We start from the raw sequence: 20051 nt of genomic DNA, 5'->3' as shown, positions 1-20051 counted from the left end.
CCACAGATGTCACCTTAAACTTTGTGAAACATGTCGACGCAAGACTTTTGAAAGCAACAGCGGCACAATAATTAAAAACGAATAAAAAATATTTAGCTGATATAGCGCAAAGCCTACAAAAATGAATAAATGCGCGCTAGAGGTATGACAAACGCGGTTGCAAAATTGGAGTGGGAAAAAAAAACCGCCTATGTGATGGAACAAGGAAGTCAGGCAAACTATAGAAAAGCGCAATTATGTGTCTAAATAAAATGTAGCATTCGAAAAGTTACAATCAAGCGCTAAACCACCTTAATTTTATGAGAAGGCGACATCATATAGGAATGAACAATGTTAAAATTACAGGACGCTGCAAGACAAGATGGAGAGAAAACTCCTTAGTGTAGCAGGCTATGACTTTCGTGGCACTATCGGGAATAGTAAAAATAATAAACCATAAAATGGGCTAAGCAAAGCATAGAATGGATCGTTAAAGGAGCTAGCATACTTGATTGTCAAGTACGCTCTACAAATGATTTAGTTCTACAAACACTAAAGATCATTTTCGATGAGACACATTTGGCAGCTGAAAAACTGGCAGAATGGGGCAAGATAGAAGCGTTCGCATAGAAAAAAAAATCGATTTAGAAGGTGGAAGGTTTCTGTAATGAGTTTGGGAACTTGTAAATAGACCGGTATGCCGCTATCAAGTGATTCATGCAAATGTGTTAAAAGCTTACGGACGACTAACTGCGTGAGCATAACTAGACAGCAGATCCAAGTTCTAAATGTAGGTTAGCCTGCTCATTTTTTGCACGAAAACGATTTAATTAAAACTGAAGCTTTCTAGGTCTCACTGATCCGTCCGTAAGCGTTGTAAATGCATTGCCGGAAAGCCGACTTGCACATCTGCGTTGAATACTAAAGTTTACATTCGAAGTAGGGCGCCTGCATCGACTGTCCGGCCGGCCAGTGCCCGATAATGGCGCGAAGTGACAGGCTGGGGAAGAGTAGCGCATGCGCACAAAGTTCACTGGAAGTGCAAGTTGCTTCTGCTAGGCATGACACCGCCCCTGCCGCGATGAACTGAGCTTCCTACTTATCGGAGACAGCAAGCGCACGTGAACACGGGCTCATCTTAAGATCTGGAAAAAAAATTCAAAGCCCTTTTTTTTTTTACAGAAAGATGGTCGCACGCCGCACTACGCAGACAAACTGTATACATCTGCATTGAATTACGTGGGTCACGCAATACATTCCCGGGCGTCACCATGGGTAGGCCGCGGTATCAGCGCATGACAGAAGAGGCTGTCGTACGCGAGTGCAAGTGTAGGGTCGTGCGTGACAATGTGAGTGTGTGCGTGTAATCAACGGTTACATGATCTAAAATAAAGGCTGTGCAACTTAACGAAATGTGTCTTCATTCAACTTCAACGTTCGAAACATACAATCCTCAGTAGGCAATCAAATTACGTGTGGATAGCATCAGGTTGCTCTGCATTTCTTTGGTTCGTTGCGTGGTCCTTGGCTCTAGAATTTGACTTTGATTCAGTTTGCATTGAGGTTAAGCTTCGCGTTCCAGCATCTTTCTTTCAGAAAGGAGCTTTGATATTTTTTAGAAGTCTTCCTCAGTCATATGTACAAGCTGCACCGAACGTATGCATGCATTCTGGGTAAATGGCGAACAAGACGACAGCGAAATACTGATGGCACCGGAAAATGTCGATGGACAGTTAAAAAGATTTTAATACTTCTCAGCAGTGTTTGTCATCCTTTAGTCAAACCTTGGCATGAAGAAAATTTTAGAATGCTTCTCATTTTTATTTTACTTTAAATTTTTTTCACAGTACCAGCGCAATACATTACAAAATGTTCCGTCCGTCTCCATGTCTGATACTAATGCACCTTCGTATGTAATCGGTCACTAACTTAACGCTTTTTTTATTTGAAAAAGTGCTTCAGGGCGAGACCGCGTAGGCAACGACACTCTCAAAACTGGTTTTGTATTAGAGGCTGTACTTTTAATAGCGTTCTTTCTCGATCTCTTTCCAGGAAAGCGGCCGCGGCGCCCTACGAGGGTCGTCGTTTATTGTGTGCCCATGGAAGATTCGGCGTTGGCCAGTTCCGGCAGCTCGATTGCCGCGGCGGCGAGTGCCGTGCCCGGCCATGACCTGGCGACGAGGCACTTCGCCGCCGGGTTTTTCTATGCCGGCAGTGTGGATCTTGTTGATGTTTGTGAAGCCGGACGTGACGCTGCCAGCGGGGATCTCGTCGCCTATAGGAGCTGGCGACGAGATACCCAGATGATGGCCGGAAATGCTGTCAAGGTCAGAAATGCTTACGTTATGGCGACACGCACGTTAGGATACATCCTCCCTACTGGAGCACTACTCGAAACTTCGCGAGTTTAAGCACAGTCTTGACTTCCTGACAAATGAAGGGAACGAAACAGACGGGCCACAGTTAAGCTTTGGCATTTGCTTCGAGCGAGCAACCGAGAAAATGGCGAGCCACATGTAGTCTGTCCAGAAAGTAAGGGGATCGACAATGTAGGGAAACACGACATTCATACTTCGTGAAGCGCAGATTTCTAAATTCTGCGATTCCAGTAGCCCATGATTATTTGTACAGTCAGGCTGATTTTATTCCATTACACGTACCTTAGAGTGCATAAATTAAAATGCATATACAACTGGCATGACACACAATCGGAAACTTCCATCTGGCTGTTATTGTCGAGCACATGCATACCGCACTGATTTACGGTATGTCTGACATATTATATTTTAGTAGGACCCGAAAGGACAAGCTGAGGGAGACAACCTCACCAAAACAATTCTAAAATGTTCGCGCTAAGCCCACCTGCCGTCATTACTCCACGATGTGTTCAAAAATGCTTTTTCGTTAACTCAATGGTTGGCAAACTCTGCCTATAGCTAGTTGTATTTTCTATGGCTGATTGGCATTCTACTGTGGCCAGTTTGCCACGTTGGCGTTGTCTCTCTTTCACGACTCGAGAATTGCCACCGTCTCACAGCGCAATATATTATAAAGTGTTCCGCATGTTCGTATGCGTGTCTGATAATGCACCTTTGGATGTAATCAGTTTGTATCAAGAAAATACTATGGAGTCTTTCATTTGCCTGTAAAGGTTCATGTGTGAAGAGTTTAACATGAGTGAACGAAAAAACGGAAGGCAACCGACAAGTTGAATCAGGCTCTAATCTCCAGCTGTGAGCGTCGGTGGCCCGGTCAACAGCCGTCTTCATTCTGGTGCGGAACAGCAGAAAAGAAGCGGCCGTGTTGCCTCCCGCTCTGCAGGAGGCAAAGTTAGCCATTAACTATTCTTGCAAGACATCCACATCGATGTCGTGTTCGCCAACCTCACTTCCCCGAGCCACAAAAATGACAAGAGGTGAACTGACAAAAACAGGCCATTTACGATGTGTTTAGACTGACGTCAAGCGACATAGCCGACACAGTCAACGTTCGCTCGGCAAATGCCGGAGTGCATATGTGAGCCCAAAAATTCTCTGGTGGCTCTTACGCATCGTGCAGTGAGACCGAGCTCAGCAGTGTCTACTAATGACATGGATTGCTGACTTTAAAAATTTTTTTTTTCGCTTCAAACAAAATTTACTCGAATGAAACTTTCTATATCACAAGCTAAGAAGCCGGTGCGTATATTGACCTATCTGACATATTTTTATCTGGAGGGCCTTAATGCTTAAATGTGGCCTGAATCTCACCAAAAAGTCATTTTTTCCAACTTTGGAGGTATTTTTTTCAAAAAATATATTTCTTAATAATTGGGAATTATTTTTAACATACAATATTGCAAGAGGCAAAAAGTCAGAAAAATTATTGCAGCTCAAAAGTCAACGCAGTTTATGCAAGAAATGTCTGAAAACGCAACTTTTTTTGCTTTTTTACTGAGCCAAACAAATTCGGAAAATTCTAAAATTCATTCAATTATAACGTAATATGAAAGAAGGATGCCAGTACAGTGTTCTAAAATAAACTTTGTTATTGTACCTACTTTCAGGCTTGAATAAAAAAAAAATTACCTTCAACCAACTTTTGCTTCTTCCAGAAATTTCAAAGAGCAATGACGTGATAAAAAAAATTTTTTAGACGAAAATACTTTGGCATCTCCTTCGGCCACAACTTTTACGGGTGGACTTCGATGCTGCTCGTGGCCACTGCGCTCAAGGCTATTGCCACGCGGGATTTCAAGAAGTACGTGAAAAGCAGGCGTGGGAGGTTGTTAACGACGATTCACGGACTCGAGGCAGCCAAATACTACCACATCGGGGACCTGGCCCTGAGCGCGCTCCCCGTGGTAGATGCTGAGAACTACCCCACGGGCCATGGCGCATTGCTGCTGATATATGTTGTATGCTCCAGCCACGTGATCTCAACGAAGGCCACTGCACTGAAGGCAGTGGCATATAAGGTACGTGTTTTCACTATAAGCATCTGTGTGCAATTTTGTGATGGATTAGGGGACATGTGTGAAGAAAAATATTTCCATACGGAGGAAAACGACTGGTCATCTCAATATCACGAAGCATGTTAAAAAGCATGCTTTTCTTGTTCTTTATGTAGTTTACGATTATGCACTTGCAGCTAGGCTAGTTCTCAGAATGTAGGTGGAGGCGCGCACAACGGACACACTACGTCAGTTGTTTGAAAAAAAGAAACTAATTGTCAGTCTGCACTCGTATCATGCACTTCGTTTTGTCCTTCGTCCAGGTTGCGCTGTACACCCATAGGAATGTGTTCAGTCACCAACTCGCCCGGCTTGCTGTGTTAATACAATCTTCAACCTGAATATGTCAAGCTTACTGTTGTGTTAGTATTGTTTTACAACACTTGGTCGAATTTGCACAGGAATAGAATTCAATATTTTCATTATTACCTCTGTAAATTACGTGGTAATAAATACATGGTGATGGTATTTATTTTTCTGCACTGCCTTTCTTTTTGGCGCATTGGTCAGACCTGCCGCATGAAACTTGCTCTCTACACCAATGTTTTGCGTGGTTTTCTATTTAATAAGTCTCTTCGCGGTTGCGCCGCCAACAGTCTCAAAGTGCCTTTCGTACGGCCACAGCACTTTTGGATGGACTTCCATGCTGCTCGTGGCCGCTGCACTCAAGGCTATTGCTACCCGGGATCTGAAGAAGTAGGTGAAAAGCAGATGTGGGCGGATGTTGTCGACGATGCACGAACTCGAAACAGCGAAGTACTACCACATCTGGGACCTGGCCCTGAGCGCGCTCCCCGTGGTAGATGCCGACAACTACCTGACTGGCCATGGTGTATTGTTGCTGGTTTACGTGGTATGCTCCAGCCACGTGGTCTTTACGAAGGCCACTGCACTGAAAGCAGTGGCATCTAAGGTACGTGTTTTCACTATAAGCATCTGTGTGCAATTTTGTGATGGATTAGGGGACATGTGTGAAGAAAAATATTTCCATACGGAGGAAAACGACTGGTCACCTCAATATCACGAAGCATGTTAAAAAGCATGCTTTTCTTGTTCTTTATGCGGTTTACGATTATGCACTTGCAGCTGGGCTAGTTCTCAGAGTGGAGGTGGAGGCGCGCACAACGGACACACTACGTCAGTTGTTTGAAAAAAAGAAACTAATTGTCAGTCTGCACTCGTATCATGCACTTCGTTTTGTCCTTCGTCCGGGTTGCGCTGTACACCCATAGGAATGTGTTCAGTCACCAACTCGCCCGGCTTGCTGTGTTAATACAATCTTCAACCTGAATATGTCAAGCTTACCGTTGTGTTAGTATTGTTTTACAACACTTGGTCGAATTTGCACAGGAATAGAATTCAATATTTTCATTATTACCTCTGTAAATTACGTGGTAATAAATACATGGTGATGGTATTTATTTTTCTGCACTGCCTTTCTTTTTGGCGCATTGGTCAGACCTGCCGCATGAAACTTGCTCTCTACACCAATGTTTTGCGTGGTTTTCTATTTAATAAGTCTCTTCGCGGTTGCGCCGCCAACAGTCTCAAAGTGCCTTTCGTACGGCCACAGCACTTTTGGATGGACTTCCATGCTGCTCGTGGCCGCTGCACTCAAGGCTATTGCTACCCGGGATCTGAAGTAGGTGAAAAGCAGATGTGGGCGGATGTTGTCGACGATGCACGAACTCGAAACAGCGAAGTACTACCACATCTGGGACCTGGCCCTGAGCGCGCTCCCCGTGGTAGATGCCGACAACTACCTGACTGGCCATGGTGTATTGTTGCTGGTTTACGTGGTATGCTCCAGCCACGTGGTCTTTACGAAGGCCACTGCACTGAAAGCAGTGGCATCTAAGGTACGTGTTTTCACTATAAGCATCTGTGTGCAATTTTGTGATGGATTAGGGGACATGTGTGAAGAAAAATATTTCCATACGGAGGAAAACGACTGGTCACCTCAATATCACGAAGCATGTTAAAAAGCATGCTTTTCTTGTTCTTTATGTAGTTTACGATTATGTATTGCAGCTAGGCTAGTTCTCAGACTGGAGGTGGAGGCACACACAACGGACACACTACGTCAGTTGTTTGAAAAAAAGAAACTAATTGTCAGTCTGCACTCGTATCATGCACTTCGTTTTGTCCTTCGTCCAGGTTGCGCTGTACACCCATAGGAATGTGTTCAGTCACCAACTCGCCCGGCTTGCTGTGTTAATACAATCTTCAACCTGAATATGTCAAGCTTACTGTTGTGTTAGTATTGTTTTACAACACTTGGTCGAATTTGCACAGGAATAGAATTCAATATTTTCATTATTACCTCTGTAAATTACGTGGTAATAAATACATGGTGATGGTATTTATTTTTCTGCACTGCCTTTCTTTTTGGCGCATTGGTCAGACCTGCCGCATGAAACTTGCTCTCTACACCAATGTTTTGCGTGGTTTTCTATTTAATAAGCCTCTTAATTCCTTTACTATTTACGTTTTTCTTGGTTCTCGTTCCCAGATTGCGGTCGCGCCGCCTACGGTATCCAAATGTATTTCTTACTGCCATGGCAGTTTTGGTTGGACCGTAGTCCTCATCGTGGCCGCAGCACTGAAGGCGATGGCCACCCAGGAGGCTAAAAAGTTTGTCCGGAACATACGTGGAGGGTGGCGGGGAACGGCGATCCGCGCACTCGAGGAGGCGACCGTTTACCACATCGGGGACGTAGCCTTAAGCGCGCTCCCCGTTGTCGACGCGGACAACCACCCGACGGCCCATGGAGCGCTGCTCCTCATTTATGTTGCATGCGCCACCCAAGTGGCCATAAACAAGGCCGCTGCACTGAAGGCAGTGGCATCTAAGGTACGTGTTTTCACTATAAGCATCTGTGCGCAATTTTGTGATGGATTAGGGGACATGTGTGAAGAAAAATATTTCCATACGGAGGAAAACGACTGGTCATCTCAATATCACGAAGCATGTTAAAAAGCATACTTTTCTTGTTCTTTATGCGGTTTACGATTATGCACTTGCAGCCGGGCTAGTTCTCAGAGTGGAGGTGGAGGCGCGCACAACGGACACACTACGTCAGTTGTTTGAAAAAAAGAAACTAATTGTCAGTCTGCACTCGTATCATGCACTTCGTTTTGTCCTTCGTCCAGGTTGCGCTGTACACCCATAGGAATGTGTTTAGTCACCAACTCGCACGGCTTGCTGTGTTAATACAATCTTCAACCTGAATATGTCAAGCTTACTGTTGTGTTAGTATTGTTTTACAACACTTGGTCGAATTTGCACAGGAATAGAATTCAATATTTTCATTATTACCTCTGTAAATTACGTGGTAATAAATACATGGTGATGGTATTTATTTTTCTGCACTGCCTTTCTTTTTGGCGCATTGGTCAGACCTGCCGCATGAAACTTGCTCTCTACACCAATGTTTTGCGTGGTTTTCTATTTAATAAGTCTCTTCGCGGTTGCGCCGCCAACAGTCTCAAAGTGCCTTTCGTACGGCCACAGCACTTTTGGATGGACTTCCATGCTGCTCGTGGCCGCTGCACTCAAGGCTATTGCTACCCGGGATCTGAAGAAGTAGGTGAAAAGCAGATGTGGGCGGATGTTGTCGACGATGCACGAACTCGAAACAGCGAAGTACTACCACCTCGGGGACCTGGCCCTGAGCGCGCTCCCCGTGGTAGATGCCGACAACTACCTGACTGGCCATGGTGTATTGTTGCTGGTTTACGTGGTATGCTCCAGCCACGTGGTCTTTACGAAGGCCACTGCACTGAAAGCAGTGGCATCTAAGGTACGTGTTTTCACTATAAGCATCTGTGTGCAATTTTGTGATGGATTAGGGGACATGTGTGAAGAAAAATATTTCCATACGGAGGAAAACGACTGGTCATCTCAATATCACGAAGCATGTTAAAAAGCATGCTTTTCTTGTTCTTTATGTAGTTTACGATTATGTATTGCAGCTAGGCTAGTTCTCAGGCTGGAGGTGGAGGCACACACAACGGACACACTACGTCAGTTGTTTGAAAAAAAGAAACTAATTGTCAGTCTGCACTCGTATCATGCACTTCGTTTTGTCCTTCGTCCAGGTTGCGCTGTACACCCATAGGAATGTGTTCAGTCACCAACTCGCCCGGCTTGCTGTGTTAATACAATCTTCAACCTGAATATGTCAAGCTTACTGTTGTGTTAGTATTGTTTTACAACACTTGGTCGAATTTGCACAGGAATAGAATTCAATATTTTCATTATTACCTCTGTAAATTACGTGGTAATAAATACATGGTGATGGTATTTATTTTTCTGCACTGCCTTTCTTTTTGGCGCATTGGTCAGACCTGCCGCATGAAACTTGCTCTCTACACCAATGTTTTGCGTGGTTTTCTATTTAATAAGTCTCTTAATTCCTTTACTATTTACGTTTTTCTTGGTTCTCGTTCCCAGATTGCGGTCGCGCCGCCTACGCTATCCAAATGTATTGCTTACTGCCATGGCAGTTTTGGTTGGACCGTAGTCCTCATCGTGGCCGCAGCACTGAAGGCGATGGCCACCCAGGAGGCTAAAAAGTTTGTCCGGAACATACGTGGAGGGTGGCGGGGAACGGCGATCCGCGCACTCGAGGAGGCGACCGTTTACCACATCGGGGACGTAGCCTTAAGCGCGCTCCCCGTTGTCGACGCGGACAACCACCCGACGGCCCATGGAGCGCTGCTCCTCATTTATGTTGCATGCGCCACCCAAGTGGCCATAAACAAGGCCGCTGCACTGAAGGCAGTGGCATCTAAGGTACGTGTTTTCACTATAAGCATCTGTGCGCAATTTTGTGATGGATTAGGGGACATGTGTGAAGAAAAATATTTCCATACGGAGGAAAACGACTGGTCATCTCAATATCACGAAGCATGTTAAAAAGCATACTTTTCTTGTTCTTTATGCGGTTTACGATTATGCACTTGCAGCTGGGCTAGTTCTCAGAGTGGAGGTGGAGGCGCGCACAACGGACACACTACGTCAGTTGTTTGAAAAAAAGAAACTAATTGTCAGTCTGCACTCGTATCATGCACTTCGTTTTGTCCTTCGTCCAGGTTGCGCTGTACACCCATAGGAATGTGTTCAGTCACCAACTCGCCCGGCTTGCTGTGTTAATACAATCTTCAACCTGAATATGTCAAGCTTACTGTTGTGTTAGTATTGTTTTACAACACTTGGTCGAATTTGCACAGGAATAGAATTCAATATTTTCATTATTACCTCTGTAAATTACGTGGTAATAAATACATGGTGATGGTATTTATTTTTCTGCACTGCCTTTCTTTTTGGCGCATTGGTCAGACCTGCCGCATGAAACTTGCTCTCTACACCAATGTTTTGCGTGGTTTTCTATTTAATAAGTCTCTTCGCGGTTGCGCCGCCAACAGTCTCAAAGTGCCTTTCGTACGGCCACAGCACTTTTGGATGGACTTCCATGCTGCTCGTGGCCGCTGCACTCAAGGCTATTGCTACCCGGGATCTGAAGAAGTAGGTGAAAAGCAGATGTGGGCGGATGTTGTCGACGATGCACGAACTCGAAACAGCGAAGTACTACCACATCTGGGACCTGGCCCTGAGCGCGCTCCCCGTGGTAGATGCCGACAACTACCTGACTGGCCATGGTGTATTGTTGCTGGTTTACGTGGTATGCTCCAGCCACGTGGTCTTTACGAAGGCCACTGCACTGAAAGCAGTGGCATCTAAGGTACGTGTTTTCACTATAAGCATCTGTGTGCAATTTTGTGATGGATTAGGGGACATGTGTGAAGAAAAATATTTCCATACGGAGGAAAACGACTGGTCACCTCAATATCACGAAGCATGTTAAAAAGCATGCTTTTCTTGTTCTTTATGTAGTTTACGATTATGTATTGCAGCTAGGCTAGTTCTCAGACTGGAGGTGGAGGCACACACAACGGACACACTACGTCAGTTGTTTGAAAAAAAGAAACTAATTGTCAGTCTGCACTCGTATCATGCACTTCGTTTTGTCCTTCGTCCAGGTTGCGCTGTACACCCATAGGAATGTGTTCAGTCACCAACTCGCCCGGCTTGCTGTGTTAATACAATCTTCAACCTGAATATGTCAAGCTTACTGTTGTGTTAGTATTGTTTTACAACACTTGGTCGAATTTGCACAGGAATAGAATTCAATATTTTCATTATTACCTCTGTAAATTACGTGGTAATAAATACATGGTGATGGTATTTATTTTTCTGCACTGCCTTTCTTTTTGGCGCATTGGTCAGACCTGCCGCATGAAACTTGCTCTCTACACCAATGTTTTGCGTGGTTTTCTATTTAATAAGTCTCTTAATTCCTTTACTATTTACGTTTTTCTTGGTTCTCGTTCCCAGATTGCGGTCGTGGCGCCTACGGTATCCAAATGTATTTCTTACTGCCATGGCAGTTTTGGTTGGACCGTAGTCCTCATCGTGGCCGCAGCACTGAAGGCGATGGCCACCCAGGAGGCTAAAAAGTTTGTCCGGAACATACGTGGAGGGTGGCGGGGAACGGCGATCCGCGCACTCGAGGAGGCGACCGTTTACCACATCGGGGACGTAGCCTTAAGCGCGCTCCCCGTTGTCGACGCAGACAACCACCCGACGGCCCATGGAGCGCTGCTCCTCATTTATGTTGCATGCGCCACCCAAGTGGCCATAAACAAGGCCGCTGCACTGAAGGCAGTGGCATCTAAGGTACGTGTTTTCACTATAAGCATCTGTGCGCAATTTTGTGATGGATTAGGGGACATGTGTGAAGAAAAATATTTCCATACGGAGGAAAACGACTGGTCATCTCAATATCACGAAGCATGTTAAAAAGCATACTTTTCTTGTTCTTTATGCGGTTTACGATTATGCACTTGCAGCTGGGCTAGTTCTCAGAGTGGAGGTGGAGGCGCGCACAACGGACACACTACGTCAGTTGTTTGAAAAAAAGAAACTAATTGTCAGTCTGCACTCGTATCATGCACTTCGTTTTGTCCTTCGTCCGGGTTGCGCTGTACACCCATAGGAATGTGTTCAGTCACCAACTCGCCCGGCTTGCTGTGTTAATACAATCTTCAACCTGAATATGTCAAGCTTACCGTTGTGTTAGTATTGTTTTACAACACTTGGTCGAATTTGCACAGGAATAGAATTCAATATTTTCATTATTACCTCTGTAAATTACGTGGTAATAAATACATGGTGATGGTATTTATTTTTGTGCACTGCCTTTCTTTTTGGCGCATTGGTCAGACCTGCCGCATGAAACTTGCTCTCTACACCAATGTTTTGCGTGGTTTTCTATTTAATAAGTCTCTTAATTCCTTTACTATTTACGTTTTTCTTGGTTCTCGTTCCCAGATTGCGGTTGCGCCGCCTACGGTATCCAAATGTATTTCTTACTGCCATGGCAGTTTTGGTTGGACCGTAGTCCTCATCGTGGCCGCAGCACTGAAGGCGATGGCCACCCAGGAGGCTAAAAAGTTTGTCCGGAACATACGTGGAGGGTGGCGGGGAACGGCGATCCGCGCACTCGAGGAGGCGACCGTTTACCACATCGGGGACGTAGCCTTAAGCGCGCTCCCCGTTGTCGACGCGGACAACCACCCGACGGCCCATGGAGCGCTGCTCCTCATTTATGTTGCATGCGCCACCCAAGTGGCCATAAACAAGGCCGCTGCACTGAAGGCAGTGGCATCTAAGGTACGTGTTTTCACTATAAGCATCTGTGCGCAATTTTGTGATGGATTAGGGGACATGTGTGAAGAAAAATATTTCCATACGGAGGAAAACGACTGGTCATCTCAATATCACGAAGCATGTTAAAAAGCATACTTTTCTTGTTCTTTATGCGGTTTACGATTATGCACTTGCAGCTGGGCTAGTTCTCAGAGTGGAGGTGGAGGCGCGCACAACGGACACACTACGTCAGTTGTTTGAAAAAAAGAAACTAATTGTCAGTCTACACTCGTATCATGCACTTCGTTTTGTCCTTCGTCCAGGTTGCGCTGTACACCCATAGGAATGTGTTCAGTCACCAACTCGCCCGGCTTGCTGTGTTAATACAATCTTCAACCTGAATATGTCAAGCTTACTGTTGTGTTAGTATTGTTTTACAACACTTGGTCGAATTTGCACAGGAATAGAATTCAATATTTTCATTATTACCTCTGTAAATTACGTGGTAATAAATACATGGTGATGGTATTTATTTTTCTGCACTGCCTTTCTTTTTGGCGCATTGGTCAGACCTGCCGCATGAAACTTGCTCTCTACACCAATGTTTTGCGTGGTTTTCTATTTAATAAGTCTCTTCGCGGTTGCGCCGCCAACAGTCTCAAAGTGCCTTTCGTACGGCCACAGCACTTTTGGATGGACTTCCATGCTGCTCGTGGCCGCTGCACTCAAGGCTATTGCTACCCGGGATCTGAAGAAGTAGGTGAAAAGCAGATGTGGGCGGATGTTGTCGACGATGCACGAACTCGAAACAGCGAAGTACTACCACATCTGGGACCTGGCCCTGAGCGCGCTCCCCGTGGTAGATGCCGACAACTACCTGACTGGCCATGGTGTATTGTTGCTGGTTTACGTGGTATGCTCCAGCCACGTGGTCTTTACGAAGGCCACTGCACTGAAAGCAGTGGCATCTAAGGTACGTGTTTTCACTATAAGCATCTGTGTGCAATTTTGTGATGGATTAGGGGACATGTGTGAAGAAAAATATTTCCATACGGAGGAAAACGACTGGTCACCTCAATATCACGAAGCATGTTAAAAAGCATGCTTTTCTTGTTCTTTATGTAGTTTACGATTATGTATTGCAGCTAGGCTAGTTCTCAGACTGGAGGTGGAGGCACACACAACGGACACACTACGTCAGTTGTTTGAAAAAAAGAAACTAATTGTCAGTCTGCACTCGTATCATGCACTTCGTTTTGTCCTTCGTCCAGGTTGCGCTGTACACCCATAGGAATGTGTTCAGTCACCAACTCGCCCGGCTTGCTGTGTTAATACAATCTTCAACCTGAATATGTCAAGCTTACTGTTGTGTTAGTATTGTTTTACAACACTTGGTCGAATTTGCACAGGAATAGAATTCAATATTTTCATTATTACCTCTGTAAATTACGTGGTAATAAATACATGGTGATGGTATTTATTTTTCTGCACTGCCTTTCTTTTTGGCGCATTGGTCAGACCTGCCGCATGAAACTTGCTCTCTACACCAATGTTTTGCGTGGTTTTCTATTTAATAAGTCTCTTAATTCCTTTACTATTTACGTTTTTCTTGGTTCTCGTTCCCAGATTGCGGTCGTGGCGCCTACGGTATCCAAATGTATTTCTTACTGCCATGGCAGTTTTGGTTGGACCGTAGTCCTCATCGTGGCCGCAGCACTGAAGGCGATGGCCACCCAGGAGGCTAAAAAGTTTGTCCGGAACATACGTGGAGGGTGGCGGGGAACGGCGATCCGCGCACTCGAGGAGGCGACCGTTTACCACATCGGGGACGTAGCCTTAAGCGCGCTCCCCGTTGTCGACGCAGACAACCACCCGACGGCCCATGGAGCGCTGCTCCTCATTTATGTTGCATGCGCCACCCAAGTGGCCATAAACAAGGCCGCTGCACTGAAGGCAGTGGCATCTAAGGTACGTGTTTTCACTATAAGCATCTGTGCGCAATTTTGTGATGGATTAGGGGACATGTGTGAAGAAAAATATTTCCATACGGAGGAAAACGACTGGTCATCTCAATATCACGAAGCATGTTAAAAAGCATACTTTTCTTGTTCTTTATGCGGTTTACGATTATGCACTTGCAGCTGGGCTAGTTCTCAGAGTGGAGGTGGAGGCGCGCACAACGGACACACTACGTCAGTTGTTTGAAAAAAAGAAACTAATTGTCAGTCTGCACTCGTATCATGCACTTCGTTTTGTCCTTCGTCCGGGTTGCGCTGTACACCCATAGGAATGTGTTCAGTCACCAACTCGCCCGGCTTGCTGTGTTAATACAATCTTCAACCTGAATATGTCAAGCTTACCGTTGTGTTAGTATTGTTTTACAACACTTGGTCGAATTTGCACAGGAATAGAATTCAATATTTTCATTATTACCTCTGTAAATTACGTGGTAATAAATACATGGTGATGGTATTTATTTTTGTGCACTGCCTTTCTTTTTGGCGCATTGGTCAGACCTGCCGCATGAAACTTGCTCTCTACACCAATGTTTTGCGTGGTTTTCTATTTAATAAGTCTCTTAATTCCTTTACTATTTACGTTTTTCTTGGTTCTCGTTCCCAGATTGCGGTTGCGCCGCCTACGGTATCCAAATGTATTTCTTACTGCCATGGCAGTTTTGGTTGGACCGTAGTCCTCATCGTGGCCGCAGCACTGAAGGCGATGGCCACCCAGGAGGCTAAAAAGTTTGTCCGGAACATACGTGGAGGGTGGCGGGGAACGGCGATCCGCGCACTCGAGGAGGCGACCGTTTACCACATCGGGGACGTAGCCTTAAGCGCGCTCCCCGTTGTCGACGCGGACAACCACCCGACGGCCCATGGAGCGCTGCTCCTCATTTATGTTGCATGCGCCACCCAAGTGGCCATAAACAAGGCCGCTGCACTGAAGGCAGTGGCATCTAAGGTACGTGTTTTCACTATAAGCATCTGTGCGCAATTTTGTGATGGATTAGGGGACATGTGTGAAGAAAAATATTTCCATACGGAGGAAAACGACTGGTCATCTCAATATCACGAAGCATGTTAAAAAGCATACTTTTCTTGTTCTTTATGCGGTTTACGATTATGCACTTGCAGCTGGGCTAGTTCTCAGAGTGGAGGTGGAGGCGCGCACAACGGACACACTACGTCAGTTGTTTGAAAAAAAGAAACTAATTGTCAGTCTACACTCGTATCATGCACTTCGTTTTGTCCTTCGTCCAGGTTGCGCTGTACACCCATAGGAATGTGTTCAGTCACCAACTCGCCCGGCTTGCTGTGTTAATACAATCTTCAACCTGAATATGTCAAGCTTACTGTTGTGTTAGTATTGTTTTACAACACTTGGTCGAATTTGCACAGGAATAGAATTCAATATTTTCATTATTACCTCTGTAAATTACGTGGTAATAAATACATGGTGATGGTATTTATTTTTCTGCACTGCCTTTCTTTTTGGCGCATTGGTCAGACCTGCCGCATGAAACTTGCTCTCTACACCAATGTTTTGCGTGGTTTTCTATTTAATAAGTCTCTTAATTCCTTTACTATTTACGTTTTTCTTGGTTCTCGTTCCCAGATTGCGGTCGCGCCGCCTACGGTATCCAAATGTATTTCTTACTGCCATGGCAGTTTTGGTTGGACCGTAGTCCTCATCGTGGCCGCAGCACTGAAGGCGATGGCCACCCAGGAGGCTAAAAAGTTTGTCCGGAACATACGTGGAGGGTGGCGGGGAACGGCGATCCGCGCACTCGAGGAGGCGACCGTTTACCACATCGGGGACGTAGCCTTAAGCGCGCTCCCCGTTGTCGACGCGGACAACCACCCGACGGCCCATGGAGCGCTGCTCCTCATTTATGTTGCATGCGCCACCCAAGTGGCCATAAACAAGGCCGCTGCACTGAAGGCAGTGGCATCTAAGGTACGTGTTTTCACTATAAGCATCTGTGCGCAATTTTGTGATGGATTAGGGGACATGTGTGAAGAAAAATATTTCCATACGGAGGAAAACGACTGGTCATCTCAATATCACGAAGCATGTTAAAAAGCATACTTTTCTTGTTCTTTATGCGGTTTACGATTATGCACTTGCAGCTGGGCTAGTTCTCAGAGTGGAGGTGGAGGCGCGCACAACGGACACACTACGTGTCATGACGCAATTCGCTCCTATTTTGACAAAGTTTTCTTCACCTCTTTTCTTTTTTGGCGACTTTAAGTTTCCTAATATAGTTTGGAACAATAATCTGCCTGACTTATTTTACTTTTTTATTCAAAAGAATTCTTGGATATTTCTACTTCATTTTCTTGAACTCGATTAGCTACGCAAGGCACAAAAATCACCCCCAATGCTTTAAACATTCTCGATTTCATCTTAACCAATCTTCCCGATTATGCCTGTTTCATCCATTACTTATCCAGCATTATCGACCATCTAATACTAAATATTCACTCTAATACTCCATTTCCGCAACTTCCAAATAGTAAAAGAATCCTTTTATCAGGAAGGCACTATATTTTCAATGCCTAATGGATCTTCAACCCTTGATTGTGGTGTGATGTTTGGTGTATGCTGTCATGTATGCTGTCATAGTGCATGCGACCCGTTACGGTGGAGTAGCTCTATTTATCAGGAAGGCGCTATATTTTCAATGCCTAATGGGCATCTCGAGCACTCAACAACCTGCTGAAACACCTTTTCCAACCCTTGTTTCTGGTGTGATGTTTGGTGTAGTATACCGCCCCCAACACTCTTGCGTTGATGATTTTATATCCGTCATGGAAAACACAATGGTTGCTTGTGTAGCCTCACATTCTCAAATAATCATCTGTGGTGATTTTAACATTGACCTTTCGAAAAACCAATGTCATGATTGTGTTCTTTTTGCAGTCTTTCAATCCTAGAAATTTATATCCAAACACACACGTTTCTTGGAATGTTCTGTGACACTTGATTCGACACAAATGTGGAAGGTGGAGCCTATGATTTGGCCATTTCTGATCACTGCCTGGCTTTTCTTGCCACGATCATACTTGCACCCTGCTCAAAAGTAGATGCTGAGAAATTGCATACGCGTAAACTATTCGCAAGTACGTACCCTGTATGTACCCTGCAGAAATTAACCTTGTTCGAAGCACTGTGCAAAATGTTCGCAGCACTGTATAATTTACAGCATCACCAATGCAATTAAAAATAAGACCACGCCATGCGTCCTTGGATAACTGAGGCTATGGTTGCACTGCCAAAAAAAAAGACTATTGCTACAAAACAAAACAAGTGATTATTATAAGGCCCAATCACAAGCAGTTGCAGGATACAGTGATAAAATAATCTATTTGTACTTTGCTATCAGGAGCTGGCGACGAGATTCCCAGATAATGGCGGCGAACGCCGACAAGGTCACATTTGCGGGCGTACCGGCACTTTGCCGCCGGCTTCTTTTACGGAGGGAGAACAGACTGGGTGGAGATTTGCGAGGCAGGACGTGACGGAGCCACAGGGGATCAGGAGCTCGCAACGAGATTCCCAGGTAATGGCGGCGAACGCCGACAAGGTCACATGAGCCTGCATATCGGCACTTTGCCGCCGGCTTTTTCTACGGAGGGAGCACAGACCGGGTGGAGATTTAGGAGGCAGGACGTGACGGAGCCACAGGGGATCAGAAGCTGGCGACGAGATTCCCAGATAATGGCGGTGAACGCCGACAAGGTCACATGAGCGGGCATGTCGGCACTTTGCCGCCGGCTTTTTCTACGGAGGGAGCACAGACCGGGTGGAGATTTGCGAGGCAGGACGTGACGGAGCCACAGGGGATCAGGAGCTGGCAACGAGATTCCCAGATAATGGCGGCGAACGTGCAGGTATTCGTGCAGGCATGCAAGTGCCGCTTGTTTCCATGTGTAGCTTTCTAGTTCCATTTATGGAGGTAAATTATTGGACATGCTTTTCTTTCTCCCTCTTTTTTTTCCCCTCAGACGGTGACCCAATATGGGTCACAATATGGGTCACCGACGGGACGAAGCAGCTCTCCAAACTTTCCTTTTCAGTGCATGTTGGTGTCTTTCTTTCTTTGCAATTCCGAGCTACCGTGTTCATAGTTGGTTTGCTCTTGTTTTTCGGTTAAATGGCCACGCACCCTGAGCTGCACAAAGGCCGCCGTCTTTCTACTCGAATGCCTAGTGGCGAAAAGTGAATCGAGCTTCCTTCAAAGCTCTCCATAGGCCTTGGCATCCGAGTGACCCAGACAGCGCCCGAATGCCTTGCGACATTCAGAAACGAGAGCCGTCGGCAAAGCTTCATGTGCTTCAATCTCAAATCGCGGAAATGCGAACCAAACCATTCCTTTGATTCCATATGGCTAATTCTGTGTGCATGGGCATAGCAAGACATTTGAACTGTCGCCTATAAGTAGCTAAAGGAGAAATAAATGGGAAAAGTTGTATTAGCAGTTCGACAGAGTATATTTTTATTTTCTAGAAGGTTTACAAGCGCGAAAACGGAGCAACAATTGAATTCACCGATGAAACCCGCAGCTCAAGCGCTAGGAGGAAAGTGGAGGAAAAGAGTATGGCCAAAGGGTGAGAAGGAAGGGGGAGTGCCACGGGAGGCATGCTCCGTGGCGGCGAATCAGTGTGCATGCGCTAGAGAATGCTACCGCTGCTGCTAAACAAGCGGCACGAGCAGAAGCTCAGCATCCGCCATGGAGAGAGCGTCCTGCTGTTCTGACCAAATTCAATAATTAAGCTGCGCATAAATTTCGCATTAGGGGGTATGATAATCATAGGTGAATTTTTTATACATTAACTTCTTCATAGCATTTCATCTTACGTGATGGACGGGTTTTCTTGTTGGGTAGGAATAGCAATGCTTATTGATATGGAGACGGATTGCTGCCATAATTACAGCCCAGCTACTCCGACGACGTCCCTAGATTTGTACTTGAAATTTTGCCAACATTCGCAATTGAGTGTAGATTGTGCATTCCTGTACAATGGCGCGTCAACTCGGCAAAATTACAGGATCAAGGCGAACAAGATCGCCTTTAGGAGGTACTGAAGCATAACCTCACTTTTGATGAAATAATCCAGGCATCTTAATTCACTACATGTTGCATTCGATATGACTGTAGTAGCTTCTGTGATTTTCCTAAAAGTACAAACGCAATGTTGAATCACGCACTCTCTTGTTCTTTCTTTGCAGGTGGTAGCAGGACACTACCAAATCACCAGAAGAAATGTGAATGCAGCCATGGACCAAATGAAGGACCTTGGCAGTTACAATCTGTTGAGCAACAACTGCCAAGACTTTGTTCGAAAACTTCTAGCAAAATTAAAGATAAAGTTCCCGTCAGAACTAGTAACGGCCAGGATCCTGGCCGCGGAGTTCGCCGTGAGCGTGGCAGCCCAAACAACTGGTGTTAAATTTTTAAAATAAAAGTCTGATACGACCTCTTGGGCTCTGGCGTCGTCCTCGGTCCGCTGTTGCTTTACTCAAGCTGACTGGGCCTAGTACAATAACTGAGTGAAATCATTAGCGATGCAGAGGTAAAAAAGCATGGCGCAAACATGAAAATGTACCATTATTTGAGTGTAATAACCGCAGCATAAAGAAAAATTTGGCCAACTGCTGATTTACCTGTCACAATGTTGGTTTAAGTACGACATCATTGCAATAACGGAAACATAGGTAAGAAAAGATAATCACAGTAATATATCTGAATACGTATTACTGTCACAGTGCATGCGACACGTTGCGGTGGAGTAGCTCTGTTTATCAGGAAGGCGCTATATTTTCAATGCCTAATGGACATCTCCAGCACTCAACGACCTG

The 20051-nt window shown here is 45.3% G+C and overlaps 2 protein-coding genes and 1 long non-coding RNA gene across 21 annotated transcripts in view; 2 read left to right on the top strand and 1 right to left on the bottom strand.

The window, feature by feature from the left end:
- Window positions 1-20051, bottom strand: part of LOC135905663 (uncharacterized) — a 100329-nt gene that overhangs the window by 51207 nt on the left and 29071 nt on the right. For 2 of the 14 annotated variants that reach the window (XM_070521919.1, XM_070521918.1), the window contains exon 3: window positions 14-2298. The exons of the other annotated variants lie outside the window; for them this stretch is intronic. The gene's annotated coding sequence lies outside the window, so the exon portion shown is untranslated. The remainder of the gene's footprint in view (window positions 1-13; window positions 2299-20051) is intronic. 14 annotated transcript variants of the gene reach the window in all.
- Window positions 4352-8948, top strand: LOC135905664 (uncharacterized). Of its 3 annotated transcripts, none has more exons than XR_011507135.1 (3): window positions 4352-4435; window positions 5096-7325; window positions 7986-8948. It is a non-coding gene; the product is annotated as an uncharacterized lncRNA (long non-coding RNA). The 3 variants fall into 3 exon arrangements; XR_010565443.2 differs by lacking the exon at window positions 4352-4435 and having other exon boundaries at window positions 4448-5384; window positions 6045-7325; XR_011507136.1 differs by lacking the exon at window positions 4352-4435 and having other exon boundaries at window positions 4448-6330; window positions 6984-7325.
- On the top strand, window positions 8982-19663 carry LOC135905662 (uncharacterized). Of its 4 annotated transcripts, none has more exons than XR_011507385.1 (9): window positions 8982-10218; window positions 10872-11213; window positions 11868-13158; window positions 13812-14153; window positions 14808-15149; window positions 15804-16145; window positions 17575-17751; window positions 17826-18082; window positions 19422-19663. XR_011507385.1 is itself a non-coding variant. In XM_070521915.1 (9 exons), the coding sequence occupies exons 4-9, from the start codon at window positions 12967-12969 to the stop codon at window positions 17937-17939; spliced, it is 1509 nt and encodes a 502-aa protein (XP_070378016.1). In that variant the 5' UTR covers window positions 8982-9269; window positions 9930-10218; window positions 10872-11213; window positions 11868-12966; the 3' UTR covers window positions 17940-19663. The 4 variants fall into 4 exon arrangements, 3 of the variants coding, with proteins under 3 accessions (XP_070378016.1, XP_070378015.1, XP_070378017.1); XM_070521915.1 differs by having other exon boundaries at window positions 8982-9269; window positions 9930-10218; window positions 17826-19663; XM_070521914.1 differs by having other exon boundaries at window positions 11868-12209; window positions 12870-13158; window positions 17826-19663.

This window comes from Dermacentor albipictus, chromosome 7 (genome assembly GCF_038994185.2).
Source record: "Dermacentor albipictus isolate Rhodes 1998 colony chromosome 7, USDA_Dalb.pri_finalv2, whole genome shotgun sequence".
Taxonomy (NCBI): Eukaryota; Metazoa; Arthropoda; class Arachnida; order Ixodida; family Ixodidae; genus Dermacentor; species Dermacentor albipictus.
This window is presented reverse-complemented; position numbering and strand designations above follow the sequence as displayed.